The 15,931-nt window shown below is 41.8% G+C and overlaps 8 protein-coding genes across 8 annotated transcripts in view; 4 read left to right on the forward strand and 4 right to left on the reverse strand.

The window, feature by feature from the left end:
- Nucleotides 1-649: 649 nt before the first annotated feature.
- Nucleotides 650-2,832, forward strand: CBG00675 (the record flags this gene model as incomplete). Its single annotated transcript, XM_002630210.1, has 8 exons — nucleotides 650-745; nucleotides 1,402-1,494; nucleotides 1,540-1,632; nucleotides 1,718-1,843; nucleotides 1,892-1,978; nucleotides 2,026-2,379; nucleotides 2,423-2,656; nucleotides 2,704-2,832. The coding sequence occupies 8 exons, from the start codon at nucleotides 650-652 to the stop codon at nucleotides 2,830-2,832; spliced, it is 1,212 nt and encodes a 403-aa protein (XP_002630256.1).
- Nucleotides 2,833-3,175: 343 nt separating this feature from the next.
- On the reverse strand, nucleotides 3,176-4,990 carry Cbr-cct-4 (the record flags this gene model as incomplete). Its single annotated transcript, XM_045241918.1, has 4 exons — nucleotides 3,176-3,193; nucleotides 3,240-3,464; nucleotides 3,519-4,839; nucleotides 4,887-4,990. The coding sequence occupies 4 exons, from the start codon at nucleotides 4,988-4,990 to the stop codon at nucleotides 3,176-3,178; spliced, it is 1,668 nt and encodes a 555-aa protein (XP_045091602.1).
- A 604-nt stretch (nucleotides 4,991-5,594) lies between these two features.
- On the forward strand, nucleotides 5,595-7,459 carry Cbr-nst-1 (the record flags this gene model as incomplete). The annotated part of the gene is made up of 4 exons (XM_045241919.1): nucleotides 5,595-5,613; nucleotides 5,669-5,761; nucleotides 5,819-6,813; nucleotides 6,863-7,459. 4 exons carry the CDS (start codon nucleotides 5,595-5,597, stop codon nucleotides 7,457-7,459), a joined length of 1,704 nt encoding a protein of 567 aa, XP_045091603.1.
- Nucleotides 7,460-7,574: 115 nt separating this feature from the next.
- Nucleotides 7,575-10,019, reverse strand: Cbr-clec-142 (the record flags this gene model as incomplete). Its single annotated transcript, XM_002630207.2, has 7 exons — nucleotides 7,575-7,644; nucleotides 7,686-8,318; nucleotides 8,364-8,723; nucleotides 9,123-9,344; nucleotides 9,493-9,685; nucleotides 9,739-9,856; nucleotides 9,900-10,019. 7 exons carry the CDS (start codon nucleotides 10,017-10,019, stop codon nucleotides 7,575-7,577), a joined length of 1,716 nt encoding a protein of 571 aa, XP_002630253.2.
- Nucleotides 10,020-10,229: 210 nt separating this feature from the next.
- Cbr-mrpl-10 lies at nucleotides 10,230-11,087 on the forward strand (the record flags this gene model as incomplete). Its single annotated transcript, XM_002630206.1, has 4 exons — nucleotides 10,230-10,318; nucleotides 10,367-10,472; nucleotides 10,519-10,711; nucleotides 10,756-11,087. The coding sequence occupies 4 exons, from the start codon at nucleotides 10,230-10,232 to the stop codon at nucleotides 11,085-11,087; spliced, it is 720 nt and encodes a 239-aa protein (XP_002630252.1).
- Nucleotides 11,088-11,256: 169 nt separating this feature from the next.
- CBG00670 lies at nucleotides 11,257-12,296 on the reverse strand (the record flags this gene model as incomplete). Its single annotated transcript, XM_002630205.1, has 4 exons — nucleotides 11,257-11,532; nucleotides 11,582-11,798; nucleotides 11,845-12,130; nucleotides 12,185-12,296. 4 exons carry the CDS (start codon nucleotides 12,294-12,296, stop codon nucleotides 11,257-11,259), a joined length of 891 nt encoding a protein of 296 aa, XP_002630251.1.
- Nucleotides 12,297-12,665: 369 nt separating this feature from the next.
- Cbr-gei-14 lies at nucleotides 12,666-14,667 on the forward strand (the record flags this gene model as incomplete). Its single annotated transcript, XM_002630204.1, has 4 exons — nucleotides 12,666-12,885; nucleotides 12,944-13,814; nucleotides 13,866-13,989; nucleotides 14,038-14,667. 4 exons carry the CDS (start codon nucleotides 12,666-12,668, stop codon nucleotides 14,665-14,667), a joined length of 1,845 nt encoding a protein of 614 aa, XP_002630250.1.
- Nucleotides 14,668-14,787: 120 nt separating this feature from the next.
- Cbr-tdc-1 overlaps nucleotides 14,788-15,931 on the reverse strand; it is a gene marked incomplete at both ends in the record, with an annotated part of 3,401 nt that continues 2,257 nt past the window's right edge. Inside the window, 4 exons of the mRNA XM_002630203.1 lie at nucleotides 14,788-14,920; nucleotides 14,966-15,085; nucleotides 15,339-15,546; nucleotides 15,592-15,775. Of these exons, the coding sequence (XP_002630249.1) occupies nucleotides 14,788-14,920; nucleotides 14,966-15,085; nucleotides 15,339-15,546; nucleotides 15,592-15,775 (645 nt within the window). The remainder of the gene's footprint in view (nucleotides 14,921-14,965; nucleotides 15,086-15,338; nucleotides 15,547-15,591; nucleotides 15,776-15,931) is intronic.

Below are 15,931 nucleotides of genomic sequence, written 5' to 3' on the forward strand. Positions count from 1 at the left end.
TGTTTCCACAAAAATTCGTCACTTTGAAAAATTTCAGTTTTGGCCGGTTTTTTGCATGAACAACACTGTTTTGGTAATTGAAACTGTGTGATTTGAAGTGATTCCGCTAGTTTTAGATTTTTTTCAGGCTTAGTAACAAAAAAATAGACAAAAAATGTGAAAAAATGACATAAACTGAAATTTTCAAAAAACTATGAAAAATGTTCAAGTTCGAAATTGAAATGGAAACAGTCACAAAACTTAAAAAAAATAGTAAATTTCAACTCATACATAATTTTTCTACTTCCCCCCCCCCCCCTTTTTGACTTAGGTCCCCCTATTCTCATGGCCCCCTCCTTTTCTCATGGCCCCCCCCCCCCTTGTCATAAAGAGCCAAAAATTCTGGGTAAAAGAGAATAGGAAAGATGAAATAAAAGCACAAGAAAACTGTGTCTGATCCGTCCATTCTCTTATCAAACTTCATCTTTTCTCATCTGTCAACTTTTCATCTACTTATCACTCTGAAAAATTTTTATTGACTATTTTTCCACGGGACCATTTTCGCTTTTCTTGATTTATTGACATCAATTTCTTGTTAAAATTTATTTTTGCCTATCTCTTCTTTTTTTCAATATTTTCTCCAATTTTTGAATATTACCAGATTTCAGAAATGGGAATTATACGGATTTTGATCCTAATTTCAATTTCACATTTCTCAACTGTCGGAGCGCAGCAATCCGACAAACAACTACGTATGGTTCAAGTTGTAAGTAAATTTAGAAAATTCTGAAATTCCAAGATTCAAAAATTCAATGATTCCGAGACTCAGACGTTCAAATTTCTGAAGTTCAAAGATTCAAAAATTCGAAAGTTCTGAAGTTCTGAGATTCTGAGATTTTAAGATCCAGAAGTTCCAATTTCATTTTTCAGAAGCCCCACTAATCCCTAGGAAAACATTTCCCGGGAAAAATGGGCAGTGTCTAAATTTCATGGTTTTACCGCACAGTTATTTGCATATTTGGATACGGCCATGAGGAAAACCATGCTCACCTTGCAATTTAGGCCCCGCCCCTTTGACTCCGCCCACTTTTCTCGGGAAAGGTTTTCCTCGGAATTTGTGAAAGCTCGAATTTCGAAAATTTCATAACTTTTGAGATTCTGAAATTTAAAAACTCCGTAACTGGAAAATTTTGAAATTGGGAATTTTTCTGAGATTCTGAGATTCAGAGATTCAGAGATTATGAGATTCTAAAATTCTAAAATTCTGAATTCATAAAATTCTAAAGTTCTAAAATTCTGAAATTCTAAAATCCTGAAAATCTGAATTTCTAAAATTTGTAAATTCAAAAATTAAAAAATTCCCCGAAGTTCTGAAATTCTGAAATTCTAAAATTCTAAAATTCAAAAATTCTAAACTTTCAGCTCTTCCGTCACGGCGCCCGCGCGCCAACCGAAAAAATCACCGATCCCAGCTATCATTCGCAGTTTCCACGTGGATTGGGAGAGATGACTGATGTACAGTAATCTACAGTAATCTACAGTAACCTAGAAAGTTTTCAGGCCGGCTTCGAGAATTCGTATCTAATGGGTCGTTTTCTCAAGAAACGATACGTCGATACGGGATTCCTGAACCCGATCATGAATCCTAGGGAGGTCAGTTTTCTGAAATTCAGGAAAAGACACGTCAGCTGAATTCAAAACTTCTGAAATTCAAAAATCCACGTCATCTGAATTTCAGATGTACTGGCGATCGGTCAACAAGAATCGTTGTCTGAGCACAGCGTCTACAGTAGGCTTTGCAATGTTCGACGATGAAATTCACCACTTACATGTGCCAGTGCAAACCGAGGAGTATGATGAACATGTAGGTGGCCGAGTTTTGGATTTCTAGGCCATATAAAACATTTTTCAGCTATTGAACTACAATCAAGACCGTTGCGAACGCGAGATAGAGTTAGTCAAGGAGAGATGCCCTGATTTTAATGGGACTTTTCATCCGGTTAGTTTTAGAACTGTTTGTCTGTAAATCCAGATGTCCGTTTTCAGTGGGTCAAGTATGAAGCCTTCATTGCAAATTGTCTAAATTACACTCATCCTGTCTTCGATATCTACCCATTTGAGAATATTGAAGCTTATATAAATGAGTACAAAAATTCAATTCCACCTCCAAAACTGATCCAACAACATCTAGATGAAGTGATGGCGATTTATGTGAATGTGACACACTTCATTACTGGAACTGGCAATCATCATGATCCGAGAATGATGCGAGTGAAGTTTGGATACTTGATGACGACGTTACAGAAGGAAATGACTTGGATGAAAGAGGATTTGGAGAAGCTTGCTAGAGGAGAACCTCTGCAGTATTCCATGAGAAAGAAATTCAATGTTTATTCGACGGTGAGTTAGAGGCTTCTGACTTCTTCTCAAAGAGTGCTTTCAGCAAGACTGGATCCTGATGGGCGTCCTGGACTCTCTTGGTGTCCTCAAGAACACCGTTGGTCTAGAGGTTTACCCAGAGTACAACTCGATGATCATTTTGGAGCTTTGGGAGGAGACGGGGAGATTTTTTGTGAAGACGTTTTACAAGAAAGAAGAAATTACCCATGAGAATCATCAGCTGTTGGATGTTAGTCATTTGGTCAGAAATTGCACTGATACAGAGTGCCCGTTCGAGGTGAGTTAGATTTTTTGGAGCTTCTCGATTCTAAAAGTTTCTTGCAGAACTTCATCTCGTGTTGTGAGGACTACAAGGCAGGAAGCAGAAGAGGTTGCGTCTCACAAAAAAGAAAGCCTCGGAGTCTGTGGACCAATGAGGATGAAAATGTTCCGCAGTTCGCCGGACCGGAGTGATTGGAGACTATTTAGGAGCTCTTTTTTTCTGTAAAAATAGATTGATGAGAAATAAAGTACAATGAGAAAAAAAGAGCAAAATAGGAAAACAATTTCTTTTACTCAACAAAAAAGCACAAAAACGGGGATAGGGTGCAAACGGTGGGAGAAAAGCAGCTGGGGGAGATATTTAAACACACATGATGGGCAATATTAAAACTTGACATCATCTTAAGAGACCTTATTGGGATGAAGCAAACTCATAAAGTAACAATATTTGTCAGAGAAAGAAATTTTGAAAAAAAAAGAGAAGCGGAGGGTATATTATGGGAGGCGGATGATGATCGAATGGTTATAAGGATGATTAGCGAACGGCCATAACCTGCAATTAAGTAATTTAGGAGCTATCAACGATTTAAAAAACTCACGATATCATCAATCTTAAGAATCGACCGAACGCATTCAGAAGCTTGTTTGATAGCGGATGCGGTGACAAGAAGTGGCTGCATAACATCTTCCTCAATCATATCAGTGACATATCCCTTTCGAACATTGACTCCGTAAGAGCTGTTTCCGTTGGCGTGGTTGTTTCTCAGCTCGGTGACAGTATGGATTGGAGAGAGTCCAGCGTTCTCGGCAAGGGTGTATGGGACCTAAAAGCATCAAGGGTTAAGAAACATCCCCTTCAATAATGTTGAAATTCTTACAAGTTCAAGAGCGTCGGCGAAAGCTCTCCAGCAGTATTGTGTGGCTCCGTGTTGAGTTTGGGCGAGGTTGCGGAGTTTCACAGCGATCTCCATTTCTGGAGCTCCTCCTCCTGGCAGAAGAGCCTTTCTCTTTACCAAACATCTGATTACGCAGAGGGCATCATGGAGAGATCTATCGGCCTCTTCGAGCACCAGCTTGTTGGATCCACGGAGAAGGATTGACACGGCATGACCTGGATTCTGGACTCCGGTGACCTTAATAACCTTTCCGTCTCCTCCGGTTGGAACCTCCTCGACGAGATCAGCGTATCCCAAGCATTCGGCATTGAAATGGTCAAGAGAAGCGACTGGACGACATCCGAGAATTCTAGAGTAGAATTCGATATCCTCACGCTCGATATCCTTAATGCACATGATCTTCATCTTGGCCAAGAAGTGGAGGGCAAGCTCGTTGACGGCGTCACGGAGGATGCTCTTCTGGATCAGGAGGACGTTGCAGCCAGCAGCCTTAATTTGCTTGCAGATTTCCAAAAGGTATTGACGTTCCTCCTTCAATGCACGATCCATCTGGGCATAATCGGTGATGATGACTTGGTTTTCCATCTGGAAATAGTCACGAAATTGAAAAATCTTATTCACAAAACTCACATCAGTCTTTGGAGGACTAATTTGGAACTGAATAAGCCCAATCTTGGCCTTCTCAATTCTGGTTGGAGCTCCACGTCCCATGGTCTTCTGATCAATAAGGGCTCCCTCGATGAGTTCGGATTCTTCGACGGTATCTCCCATCTTCTTGATAATCTTGATCATTTTCAAGTTGACATTCGAATCGTTCTCCGAGTTGATGATTTTCTTGACAGCGTTCACTGCCATTGGTGCCAGGAGCCAAGAGTGCTGTGAGACAACTTTTGAGTTGAGGGAAGTGGTGGCCATCTTGTTGAGAAGAGCATCATTCTTCAAATCAACTGGAGAGCTCATCTCTTCGAGAATCTTTTCAGCCTCGGCAGCAGCGCTTTGGAAGGATTCGGAAATTGTGGTTGGGTGGATTCCCTTGGAAAGAAGGTTCTGAGCGGCGTCGAGAAGAGCTCCAGCCATAACAACAACGGTTGTAGTTCCATCTCCGGCTTCAATATCTTGCGCCTTGGAGAGCTCGACGAGCATTTTGGCGGTTGGATGAATGACGCTCATTTGATTCAAAATGGTGGCTCCGTCGTTGGTGATGGTGACGTCTCCGTTTCCAGACTGAATCATTTTATCCATTCCACGTGGTCCCAAAGAGGTACGAACAGCATCAGCGACAGCTTTGGCAGCGACAATGTTGCTGACGAATTCGAAATATTTACAAACTGCGATGAAATTTCAAAATACCTGTTGCGAACACTTTCTGGCTTATCCTTATCCTTGAAGTTACGTTCGCGGCCAGAAGCCGATTGCCTGGCGGTGGCAGCTGCTGCTGGAACTGCTGGTGCCATCTGAAAGTTAATTTTCCGGTTTAAACGAAGCTAAAGTGGAGAACAGTGTAAATCGCGATACCAAATAACGAACAAAACATGTTAAAAGATAGTTCTGCAAAAAATTAGCTAACTTGGAACCTTTCAAAAGCGATTTTCTCACTTTTCAAGTTGAAAGTTCTGGAAACTTCAACTTTCTAGAAATCAACGAAGACAGTTAATTGAGGGATTCACAGGGTGAAAAATCGATAAAATAGAGCTTCTAGGTTCAAATTTAGTGAAAATTAAATTTTTCTGCTTCTGAAAAGCTGAAACATTTGCTTTGCAAAAGTTCAGCAGTAAATTTCAAGTGAGAGCCAGAAAGATCTTTGAAAATACCCTCTTCGTGGCGAGACCCGCCGCCTGCCGCGAGACTCCTCCCTTTAAGTTTTCGTCGCAATTTTTCTTTTTTCAGGCCTTTTTATCAGATTTTCACAATGAAATTGAAGTTTTCAGGTTGAAATAATAATTTTTAACTATTTCTCGCATTTTTTTGATTTGAAAAACTTATTTACCACCTAATTTACCCATAGAAAGTCCCAATTATCGATTTTTTGTGTTTTCAGGGTACAAACGCCGGAGAAAAATGGCGAAATACTGTCTCAGTGAGTTATAATGACAGATTCAGGTTGAAAAATTATTAATTTTTTAAAGAAAAAGCTAGCAAGCGTGTCAGTTGCGCTAAGCGCTACAAAATCGAGAAGAAAGTCCGCGATCACAACAGAAAAGTGAAAAAGGAGGCCAAGAAAAATGGTGAGCTTTGTTATTTAGGTTTTAATATTCAAATTATCATTGTGTTAATTTTTATAGGCACCCATAACAAGAAGGAGAAGACAATCAGCGTACCAAACTCTTGCCCATTCAAGGAAGAGATTCTAGTCCAGGCAGAGCAAGAACGAGAGAAGATCAAAGCTCGTCAGGAAGCCGCAAAGGAAGCTGCTAAGCTCCATCGCGTTGAGAAAAGAAAGATGAACCTTCCAGCCAACTTTGAAAGCATGGTTTCCAAGGCAGCCAAACAAGGAGCTGAATTTGATAAGAAGGCAGCTAACGCCGCGGAACAAGAAAAATTCAACACTCTTGACGACAAAACCATCAAGGCCTACGCTTCTGAAGTTCGCAAGACCATTGAAATCGCTGATGTTATTATTCAAGTTCTCGATGCCAGAGATCCACTCGGAAGTCGTAGTAAATCGGTGGAGGAGCAAGTGTTGAAGGGTGGAAAGAGACTGGTGCTGCTTCTCAATAAAATCGACTTGGTACCACGTGAGAATGTGCAGAAGTGGTTGGAATACCTCCGCGGACAGTTCCCGACCATCGCTTTCAAGGCTTCTACTCAAGAACAAAAGTCCAACATTGGCCGTTTCAACAGCGCCATCCTCAACAACACTGAGACATCGAAATGTGTTGGAGCTGATATCGTTATGAAGATTCTTGCCAACTACTGCAGAAATAAAGACATCAAAACCAGCATCCGTGTCGGTGTTGTGGGATTCCCAAATGTCGGAAAGAGCAGTGTGATCAACAGTCTGAAGAGAAGAAAGGCGTGCAACGTTGGAAATCTTCCAGGAATCACAAAGTATGTTATCAACTTGACTAGCGTTATTACATTATTTTGTTTCAGGGAACTTCAAGAAGTTGAATTGGACAAAAACATTCGTCTCATCGATTCCCCAGGAGTTATTCTTGTCAGCCAGAAAGAGTTAGACCCAATTGAAGTCGCACTCAAAAACGCTATCCGTGTTGATAACCTGTTGGACCCCATTGCTCCAGTTCACGCTATTCTCCGTCGTTGCAGCAAAGAGACAGTAAGAATCAGGTCAAACCCTCGAAATATCTTAAAATCGTTATTTTTAGCTCATGCTTCATTACAACCTTGCTGACTTCAACTCTGTGGATCAATTCCTCGCCCAACTCGCTCGCCGAATCGGAAAACTTCGTCGAGGTGCTCGTCCAGATCTGAATGCCGCTGCCAAACGAGTACTAAATGACTGGAACACCGGAAAGCTCAGATATTACACCCATCCACCAGAGGCCGGATCTGTCAAAGACGACACAAGCGTCCCGGTGGAAGTCGTCACTCAGTTCAGCAAAGAGTTCGATATCGATGCCATCGCTGATGACCAGAACCAGATCATCGAGGGACTTCCAATGGAAAGCGACATTATTGCTCCACAAAATTCTGAAGATGAGGAAGAAGAAGAGGATGAGGGGATGGAGACAGAGGAAAAGAAACAGACTGTGACGAGTGGACGAAAAGTGAAGGGACCAACCAAAGACGACGACAAACCAGTGCTCCCAGAGAGTCTTGCAATTGAAGGAAACGTACAGCTCAACAAACTGATCAAGAATGCCATCAAGAAGCAGAAAAAGAAGACGAAGAAGACGTCAAACAGAGCTGATAAGTTGTCTGATTCCATTGGAAACATGCTCGGAGAATCTATGGAAATGTAAAGCCCTTTTATTGTTATCTCATCACTTTTACTCTTTTGCCTCGTTGTGTTCACTGTTATTGTTAAGTTTTGATGTTTCAATGAAAAACACTTTTATAAGAACCAGCGAATCAAGTTCAAAACAAAAATCGCAGCGACTGACGTGGCAGAGGGAAGTCATCGCGATGATACTCCATTGAAATCCTTCTGAAACGTCCAAAAAGTTCGAAAAAGAAAAAAATTTTAACTTGCCTAGATTTTCAATCTCGATCTCCTCATCTTCTTCCTCTTTCTCTTCTACAAGTTCTTCTTTTTCTGGTTTCTTCGTTGTAACTGGAGCGTCAACATCTTCCTTCCACACAAACTTCTCTACAGGCTCATCTGGAATATCGACGTCCTGGATAATATTTTCGCTGTTCCTCTGGCACAAAATATTTCGCTTTGTGATGCAATTCGACCTATGTGGCACCGATTTCTGGAACCTGTCCAATCCCAAATTCCTAAAGTTGCACGTAGCAATTTCAACATCTCGTAATGACTTCATCTTGACGTCGTAGAAGATTCCAACGTCGGAACGGAGCCGGATCTCGTCGAAATTTCGAATAGGCATAGAATGGTTTGCCTGGAATTTCTGACCAGCGATGTTGGTGTTTTTGATGACAGTCTCGATTTTTACATAGTTCGACGTATCAGATGAGATTGTAAATCGAAAGTCCACAAGACGATGCAAAACAACTTTTTTGCTAGTAATCTGATGATATGGCTCCATTGTTGTTGTTCCATTTTCATAAATATAGGTCAAGGCGAGAAGATCTTCGTTCAGATTGAGTTGAAAAATCGATTCATTTAAATAGTGACTCCAGAAGTCAATAGCAACCCATCTGAAGAAATCTCTAAAATCTAAAAACTCCGATCTGAGAACTCACTTAAAATCAGTACCGTTCTTGTCTTGAGACATTCGAATATCAAAAACTAGGTCAAGACCATTATAATAATCCCAAAAAGAATCAGAAACTAAATATGTGTAGTTTGACCCCAGAGACCTTCTCGGCGCTTCAATATTTTCAGAATTAAAATGGAGTTTTGGCATTGCCTCCGGTTCCAGTTTTATAGTCTCAAAACCGTAATCCGTCATCCCAATGCAATGTTTCGAGTGCTCCACATTGCTCACGACTATATTTTCTACGGAAATTAGGTCATTTCCGATATACGGATTGCCTGTGGAGGATATTGAAGATTTTTCATCGTTGTAGCGTTCAAAAACCTTGATCTTCTCGTCAAGGAAGCTAAAAATCGATTTTATTCTGGTCAAAAATTCGGGAATGGGCGGAGCTTAGGTCCTGCATCCCTAATTTCTGGCCCATTCTTGCGATTTTCTATGAATTTTGACCACACAACAATCGCATAAAACAATGCTTTTTTTCAAGTATTAGGTGCAAAATATTTAATGTAAAATTCACAGAATATCGACAGGGTTACTGTAGAGGAGGAAGTGTGCAGTGTGTTTGCAGACCAGCCACATCATGATGCATCACACTACCCGCGCAAAAGTTTTTTGTCTTGAACTTTTTTTTGAAAATCGAAAAAATAGGCCTAAAAATTACAGCAATAAACGTTCCTTTAAATGTGCATTCAAAACCGGGCCTAAGCTCCGCCCACTCTCGAATTATTGGCTTTCGACTCACTCAAAAGTGGCGGTTCCGAAATATTCCACTGTCACTTGTGACTTCATTTCGCTCCTTGCAAAGATAATTTCTTTTTTTTCGCCCTTCAGACCTGTGATTTTACATTGCGGAGACGTGTGTGGTATGAAGCAGTCCATTGTGACGGTGTGATTTGTGGAATTTCCGATTTTGATGAATCCATAAAGTGTTGAATCGAGTCCCCGACCGTTTTCAGGCTTTTTTCTGAATTCGTAGGTGATTATGACTAAATACAAGAAGCTTTTGAGGTCGTAGCTCAGTTGGTAGCGCCCGTTCCTCGCGCTACCGAGTGAGTTTGGTCACAAGTTCGATCCCCCTTGTGGCTCAAAAATTTTTTATTCCTTCAACTTACCCTTTTATTGAAAAACTAATCGTTATCCGATCATTCTTCTGAATCCCCCGACTCAATTTCACCGTCCCATTCTCATTCAGAATTCTCAAATATTCAGGGACCTCTTCATAATCCACGCTTTTAAATTTCAAATTTTCTGTGTGAGAAGATTTGTAGCAAGTCAGCGTTGGATAAGGGAGACGATTTACTAAATCTGAATTTTCAAAATTTAACAAATTGAAATTCTAAATAGAATCTTCTATTAACCCGAAAGAACGGCGCGTTGAGCTGAATTGCGAACCACTGCGGCTTCTCCACCAATAAGTGATTCGCAGATTTTCGAATTCGTCTTATGATCAGCTTTGAAATCCGCTGTTTTCAACAGCTAAAATTTTTTAAATTGCTATTTTCTAGTTTTCAGTTCTTACCGTCCAACAAACTGGCACATTCTCTTTATATAAGAGCTCCCAGTTATCAGAACAATAGTGTGCAATACAGAATCTAATTAAAATTGATATATTGATAAGATTTTGTAAAAGGCTTCGCATTTTGTCTTTATGTTGGAAATTCGTTACAGAACCACGAATCAAGTTTTGAAAAACCGCGCAAAAAACTCTGCAAGTGCGCTCTGCAGATCACTTCGTGCACTCCTCTCGGACAACTTTCGCTGCCTATTTTTCTTTTTCAGATTTCTTTCACTGAATTCTCGCATATTTCACCCAATTTTCTGAGATTTTCTAACTTAATTTTTTTCCAGAATGTTAAACCTATCATTAAAACCACTTGGCAGTGTGCAGGTGCGAGCGGTATCGTCAAAGTATCCGCGTCCAACTCCCAGACATTTCAAGTGAGATTCTCACCCTTTTTTCTATTTTAGAAATAATGTTTTTTTCAGACGACGATTATTCGAGGCGGCACTTCAACCAGAGCTTCCACCAACAGTCGCCATGTGCATGCCACCAGGCCTAGTCAAGCGACAGCACACTGAAAAATCTAAAGAAGTGAGTATCCTGCTCAAAAATCGAAGTAAACCATTTAATCTTCCAGTATTCCGATGTAGAACTAGCTCTGGCGAATCTAGTACGCAGCTGGATGGTAAAGGAGGAGTTTCGTGTGTTGGCAGTGTGCCAATTCTCGCCAGTTCCCGGTAGAACGCTGTGGTTCGCAAAGAACCAGCTGAGGTCCAAGAATATCGAGTTTCGAAGCTATGGAAACAAGATTTTGAAGAAAGTCTTTGAAAGTGAGGTTTTCTACCAAATTATTCTAGATGATTCTTATTTCCAGAAACTCCCATGTCATCGCTCAACAACGTTCTCGTCGGCTCCAACGCTATTCTCCTTGCCAAAGATATCTCTGCAATCAAGACTATCCTTCAAGAAACCGACAAGTTGAATTGGGTCGAACCCCTTGTAATGATGGCTGATGGAAGAATAGTGGATATGGTTCAAGCTCGTGACCTGGCCAAACTCTCCTCCCTTGAAGATCTTCGAGCGCATACTGTACAGATTCTCGGGCAACAAGTGGCTCAAATCACCATCTCGTTGGACACAGCCACCCGACACCTTCCGTCTCTTCTCGATGCTTATGCTTCTAGCAAGCAGGAGAATCAGAATTAACTTTTTTATTAGAGTAGAAGATTTGTTAACAGAAATTGTTTGTTATTTTTAAATATAAATACAAAAAAGGATGATTTAGACCCGAATCCAGTAACAATCAAAGGCAAAAAAACAACTAAAACATGATATCCTATTTGAAAAAATCTGAACATATCTACTAGGTAACTTTCTACTGCTTCTCAGTCATTCTAACCAGCCGCTTTACATTCTCATATGTCAAAAACACGACAATCGCTGCTGGAAGCTGTCTGACGTTCGCGATGACACATCCTTTCCAAAGACCGCTAAAGCCTTCGTTATGGATCGTTCGCAGTGTTGTTCTCCAAACTCCTCGCGAGTCAGTATTATGGTCTTGCATTCGGGTACGGAGCACTTGGTATGGGAAGGTTACTGTAGTGGCGAGAGTTTTAGAAATTGCAGATGCCACAGTGTAGTCGGTTTGGCTCTGGAAAAATGTGAAGTTGAGTGAAGAAATCGGAATTTTTAAGGCTTACAATGAACGAATCTTTAGGAAGACCCAGTGCCTCTCGTCTTTTGTCCAGCATCCAACTATACGAGGCGATTTGAACAGCGCCGTGGGAGGTGCCAATCACTCCGGTAACAAATCCACGGTACAACCCAAAGAAGCCTTCTTGTTGAACAGTTTGTCGCATGCAGTCGATCATTCCAGAATACTTTTTGGTTTGATGATTTTCATATTGAAGGCATAACCTGAATCTTTTGTTTTGAAATTTTTTAATTCGGAATTTTTCAAAACCTTGTCTTCGTGAGCCAAATCGGGTTGGTAATGCACATGATCGCCGAGCCCACTACTGATCCACTGATAAAATTGTTCACCATTTCACTGCCCGTCGAGAATTCCTCATTGATTTTTGCTCTCAAAGTGTTGTACCACTGAAAATAGAGACCCCACGAGACGGCGGCGCCAATGACGCTCGGAGTGATTCCTTGATACAGCCCACGCACTCCTTCGACTCGTATGATTTTTCGGACTGCATCTGCATAGCTGGAGTATTGAGGTCGCAGTGGATTTCCTTCGTTGGCTAGAAAAAAACGAATTATCAAAATTTAAATGAAGATCTGATGCAAGAAAATACCTGAAAAGCGAACTTTCAGCAAGTCAAACGGGTGGCAGACAACTGTGCTGGTGACACCACCACAAAATCCACCGATTAAATGCTCATAATTGGTTAAATCCGGAATTTTCATCTAGGAATGTTCGGCATAAAAACAGGAAAGAGATAAAGTTGATAAAGAATGCGCGTAGAGTATGGCGATTCCCGTAAATCTACACTGTGCATTAATAGTGTGTGAACACAAGTAGCGGGAGTTTGAAATATATTTTTTAGGAGTGCAATTTTTAAGGTTTTGAGAGATTCCCATAAAGAACAGGTAGTATTTTTTGAATTAGGAATCAAGTTAAAACACATTTCATGCTGAAACAGTTCGAAATCAGTGGAAAAATCTTGTTTTTCCAGATTTTCTAGCTAGTTGCTCGTAAACTTTGGTGTTTGCAGCTCTGCAAACACCGTGATAGTAATTCTCGAACCATTTTCAGCACTTTCAACTCGTTTTCCAATGAAACGCCGCGGTATTAACTGGAAACCCAGGCTCTCTGCCGGTGGAGCCAATCGCACGAATATGCAAGGCATTATGAGCAGATATCAGCAGCAACCACCTCCAGAAGAAGCTCAAGTAATTTCTGACAGAGGATCCGATTTGATGCCGATTCGAAGAGGAAACAGCTTCAGACCCTTTGAAAGTCGTCTACAACCTCACTATCGATCTCCACCACGATGTAAATGTTTTTCTTTCATTTGGAATTTTCTATATATTCAATTGAAAATGTTTTTGAGGCTATTCTTCGGGCTACTGGAAACCTCCACCACCGCCGATTCACCCGGCCCATCCTCCCCGATATGGTGCCAGAGAGCCTGACGTTTTACTCAACGATAAAGGCCGTCCGATTCCACGTAGAGGAATGTTCCTGAATGCAAAATACTCGGCACCTCCACCCGAAATCGATGAGGAGCGAGTGCGCCACACAGAAGACGTCATTCGTCGGATGGTTCGAAAAAGTCGACGTAGCGAGCAATTCAGTCTGAACGCGCCGTCGAATTATCAACTAAGGGATTCTATAAGACAGGCGGTCTACGATCAGGGTGTACCGGATTACTTTCGAGTTAGAGAGCCGATCTACGATGATTATGAAGACGTGAGGGCCCCAAGAAACCAACGTCCCTCTTCTTCACATCATCATTCTGCAACTTATTCCATGTCGTCACGTCATCATCCTCGTCCGAGTTCTAGATATTCCAGAGGCGATAGAAGAGTCGAATTCGAAGAAGATGAAGAAGACGGTGGATACGATTCTGATGAGGAGGAGGTCTTTGAGCCGCCTCCAAAAAAACAGATGAAACGGAGTCGATATGGAGTAGATGAGGAAGAACGTCCATCTAGGAAAATCCGACGTCATCATCGCCACGTGGAAGAGGAACGAGGTTCTTCTAGCAATGAAGACGACGTCGGTAATCGATCAAGCAATTCTAGAGTCTCAAAAGCGTCCGAAGCTTCCAGAGCATCAAATAAAAGACCCAACACTCCAGAAGACCGTCCACCATCATGTGGAAGCAAGAAGAGCACCCCAACGCCTGGCAAGTACATCAAAGACTCGGACCCAGAAGACGAGATTGATTGGAAACGAGGAGTCCCTTTTATGTGTGATGAGTGAGTTCCAAACTCAAAAGATGAAACTTCTTCATAAATATGATTTTTCAGACGCGGTGCCGCTGTACTCGATCGTGTTGGATCGGCAATCCAACGTCTTCCATTGAGAGACGACGCCAAGAATAGCTACTCGCAAGTGGCGATGATGCTTTTGGAGAGGAGTATGAAGAATTTGGTAGGATCAAAAATCTAGTTGTTTTTTCCAAATACTGTCTTTTTTCAGGAAAAACCGGCGGCCAAAGAATCATTCCGCCCACAGTCCCGTCTTCAAGATATGACAGGCTCTTGGGAGCGTACACCGCGTCAGAAATCTCCAGAAGCGGTCTCAGATGCTCTTCAAAAAACGTCGATTCTCCGGGACATCTCCAAGATTCAGCACCCTCAAAATGCTTCTACACTGCAGATCGATCAGTCGCTGTTTGCCATCCCACGGCTTTACGACGTGGATGTTGTAATCGATGAGGATTGGATGAGCAGAAAGAAGACCCGAATGCCACCACCGCTTCATCGCTCTTCGCCCCTCAGTACAGACGTCTTCAGAAGTGATGACGTCATAACTGCTCCAAGTTCTATAAGAAAAGAAGCTGAAGTAGAGATGGCTCCCATACAATCCTCATTTTTCATCGCGAATCCCGATTTTACTTGTAACGAATCTCTAGGAGGATCGATGATAACGTCCCTTGATCCCAGAGACTTCGGTTCCCGAACTATGCACTTCAACGCTCAATTCGAATTTAGTCCACGGCGAAAGAAGGGAGCAGTGAAACCGATGGTTGATATGGATGAGGAAGGAGAGAAGGAGATGGAGAAGGAGTTTAGTAGAATGTCCAATCAAGCTAGATTCGCTTTTTAAATTTTTTATGTATTGCATCCTTTATTAGTGTTTATAATAGTTATAGTATTATTATATCCCAACTACAAAATCCACTATGTTTGCTTTTTTTATAATTATTAAAGATTGTTTTATTCTTTCTCAAATCGGAGTCTGCAATCCGGTCTGAACATCAGCCACGACTCTGTCTTCATCGTCATCGAAGAACGCGGAGCCAGCGGATCCCGGCGATTGGGAGAGACGGTTTGGGCGTTGAGAGTGCGAGATTGTTTGCCTGTAATATATAAAAAATCAGAAGTAATTGTTCAAAACCTCATACATTAGAGTTCTATCCCGGTACAAATCCTGACTCATTTTGCGATGATTTGCCATGTTGAGATGACGCACAATCTTTGGATTGTAGCACTTCGGGTCCGAAACCATTCGGACTAGGAAGGATCTAGAGACACAAAAGCGTTGGTTTTTAGTCAGTGCGACCGATTCATTCAACAACAAAAAATCCAGGCATATCACAGGCAATAAAAAGTTAAATAGATGAGATTTCATGCGGGGGGTTAGAGTGAGTGGAGAAGAAAACAACCAAAAAGAATAAGTTTGTACACAAATCACATTACGAAACCAAAATCTCCGGTGAGCAGGGTCCATCCGGTGTGTCGGATGCACGTGACAGTTCTAGAGGTTCTGGAAGGTACCTCTTCTTGGCGAGACTTTCGTGCTGCTTCTGCGCCAGAATCTCCTCTTTCGACAGCTGTCGTTCCAATCGTTGTCCGACCGCATCTGCAGAATTCTGACGAGCAAGCCCTTTGTCCGGTGTCTCCTGAATATTGAGATCAGCTACCATCTCCTCCAAAGCCACGGCTTCCTCGTCCTCCTCGGCGATCACTGCTTTTACGCTATCGTCTGAACATACTTGTTCATTAAAGATCGTTTTTCGTTGAAACATACGCAAAACATGTTGGGCAGCTTGTGAAATTATCTCATAGGCGACCTCGATGTCCTTATCAGTCGCATTCTCGGCGCACACACAGAATCGAATCACAAAACGATCGCCAAGCGACGCGGGCACCATATGAATGCGTCCCGAGGCGTTGAGACGGGTGAGCAGCGTTTGATTGGTCTCATCGTCTCCCTGGAAGATGTAAAACAATTTTTGAATTCTCAGGTTTCCCGGATTATTGTCTATTCAAAATAATCGCGCGGGTGAACGATTAAAAAAACGTGTAGAGTGTCCAAACCTGAGAGGCGCTGTAGAGACGCAGGGTTTTTTACTCGTTCACCCGCGCGG

This window comes from Caenorhabditis briggsae (assembly GCF_000004555.2).
Source record: "Caenorhabditis briggsae complete genome, chrII, whole genome shotgun sequence".
NCBI lineage: Eukaryota > Metazoa > Nematoda > Chromadorea > Rhabditida > Rhabditidae > Caenorhabditis > Caenorhabditis briggsae.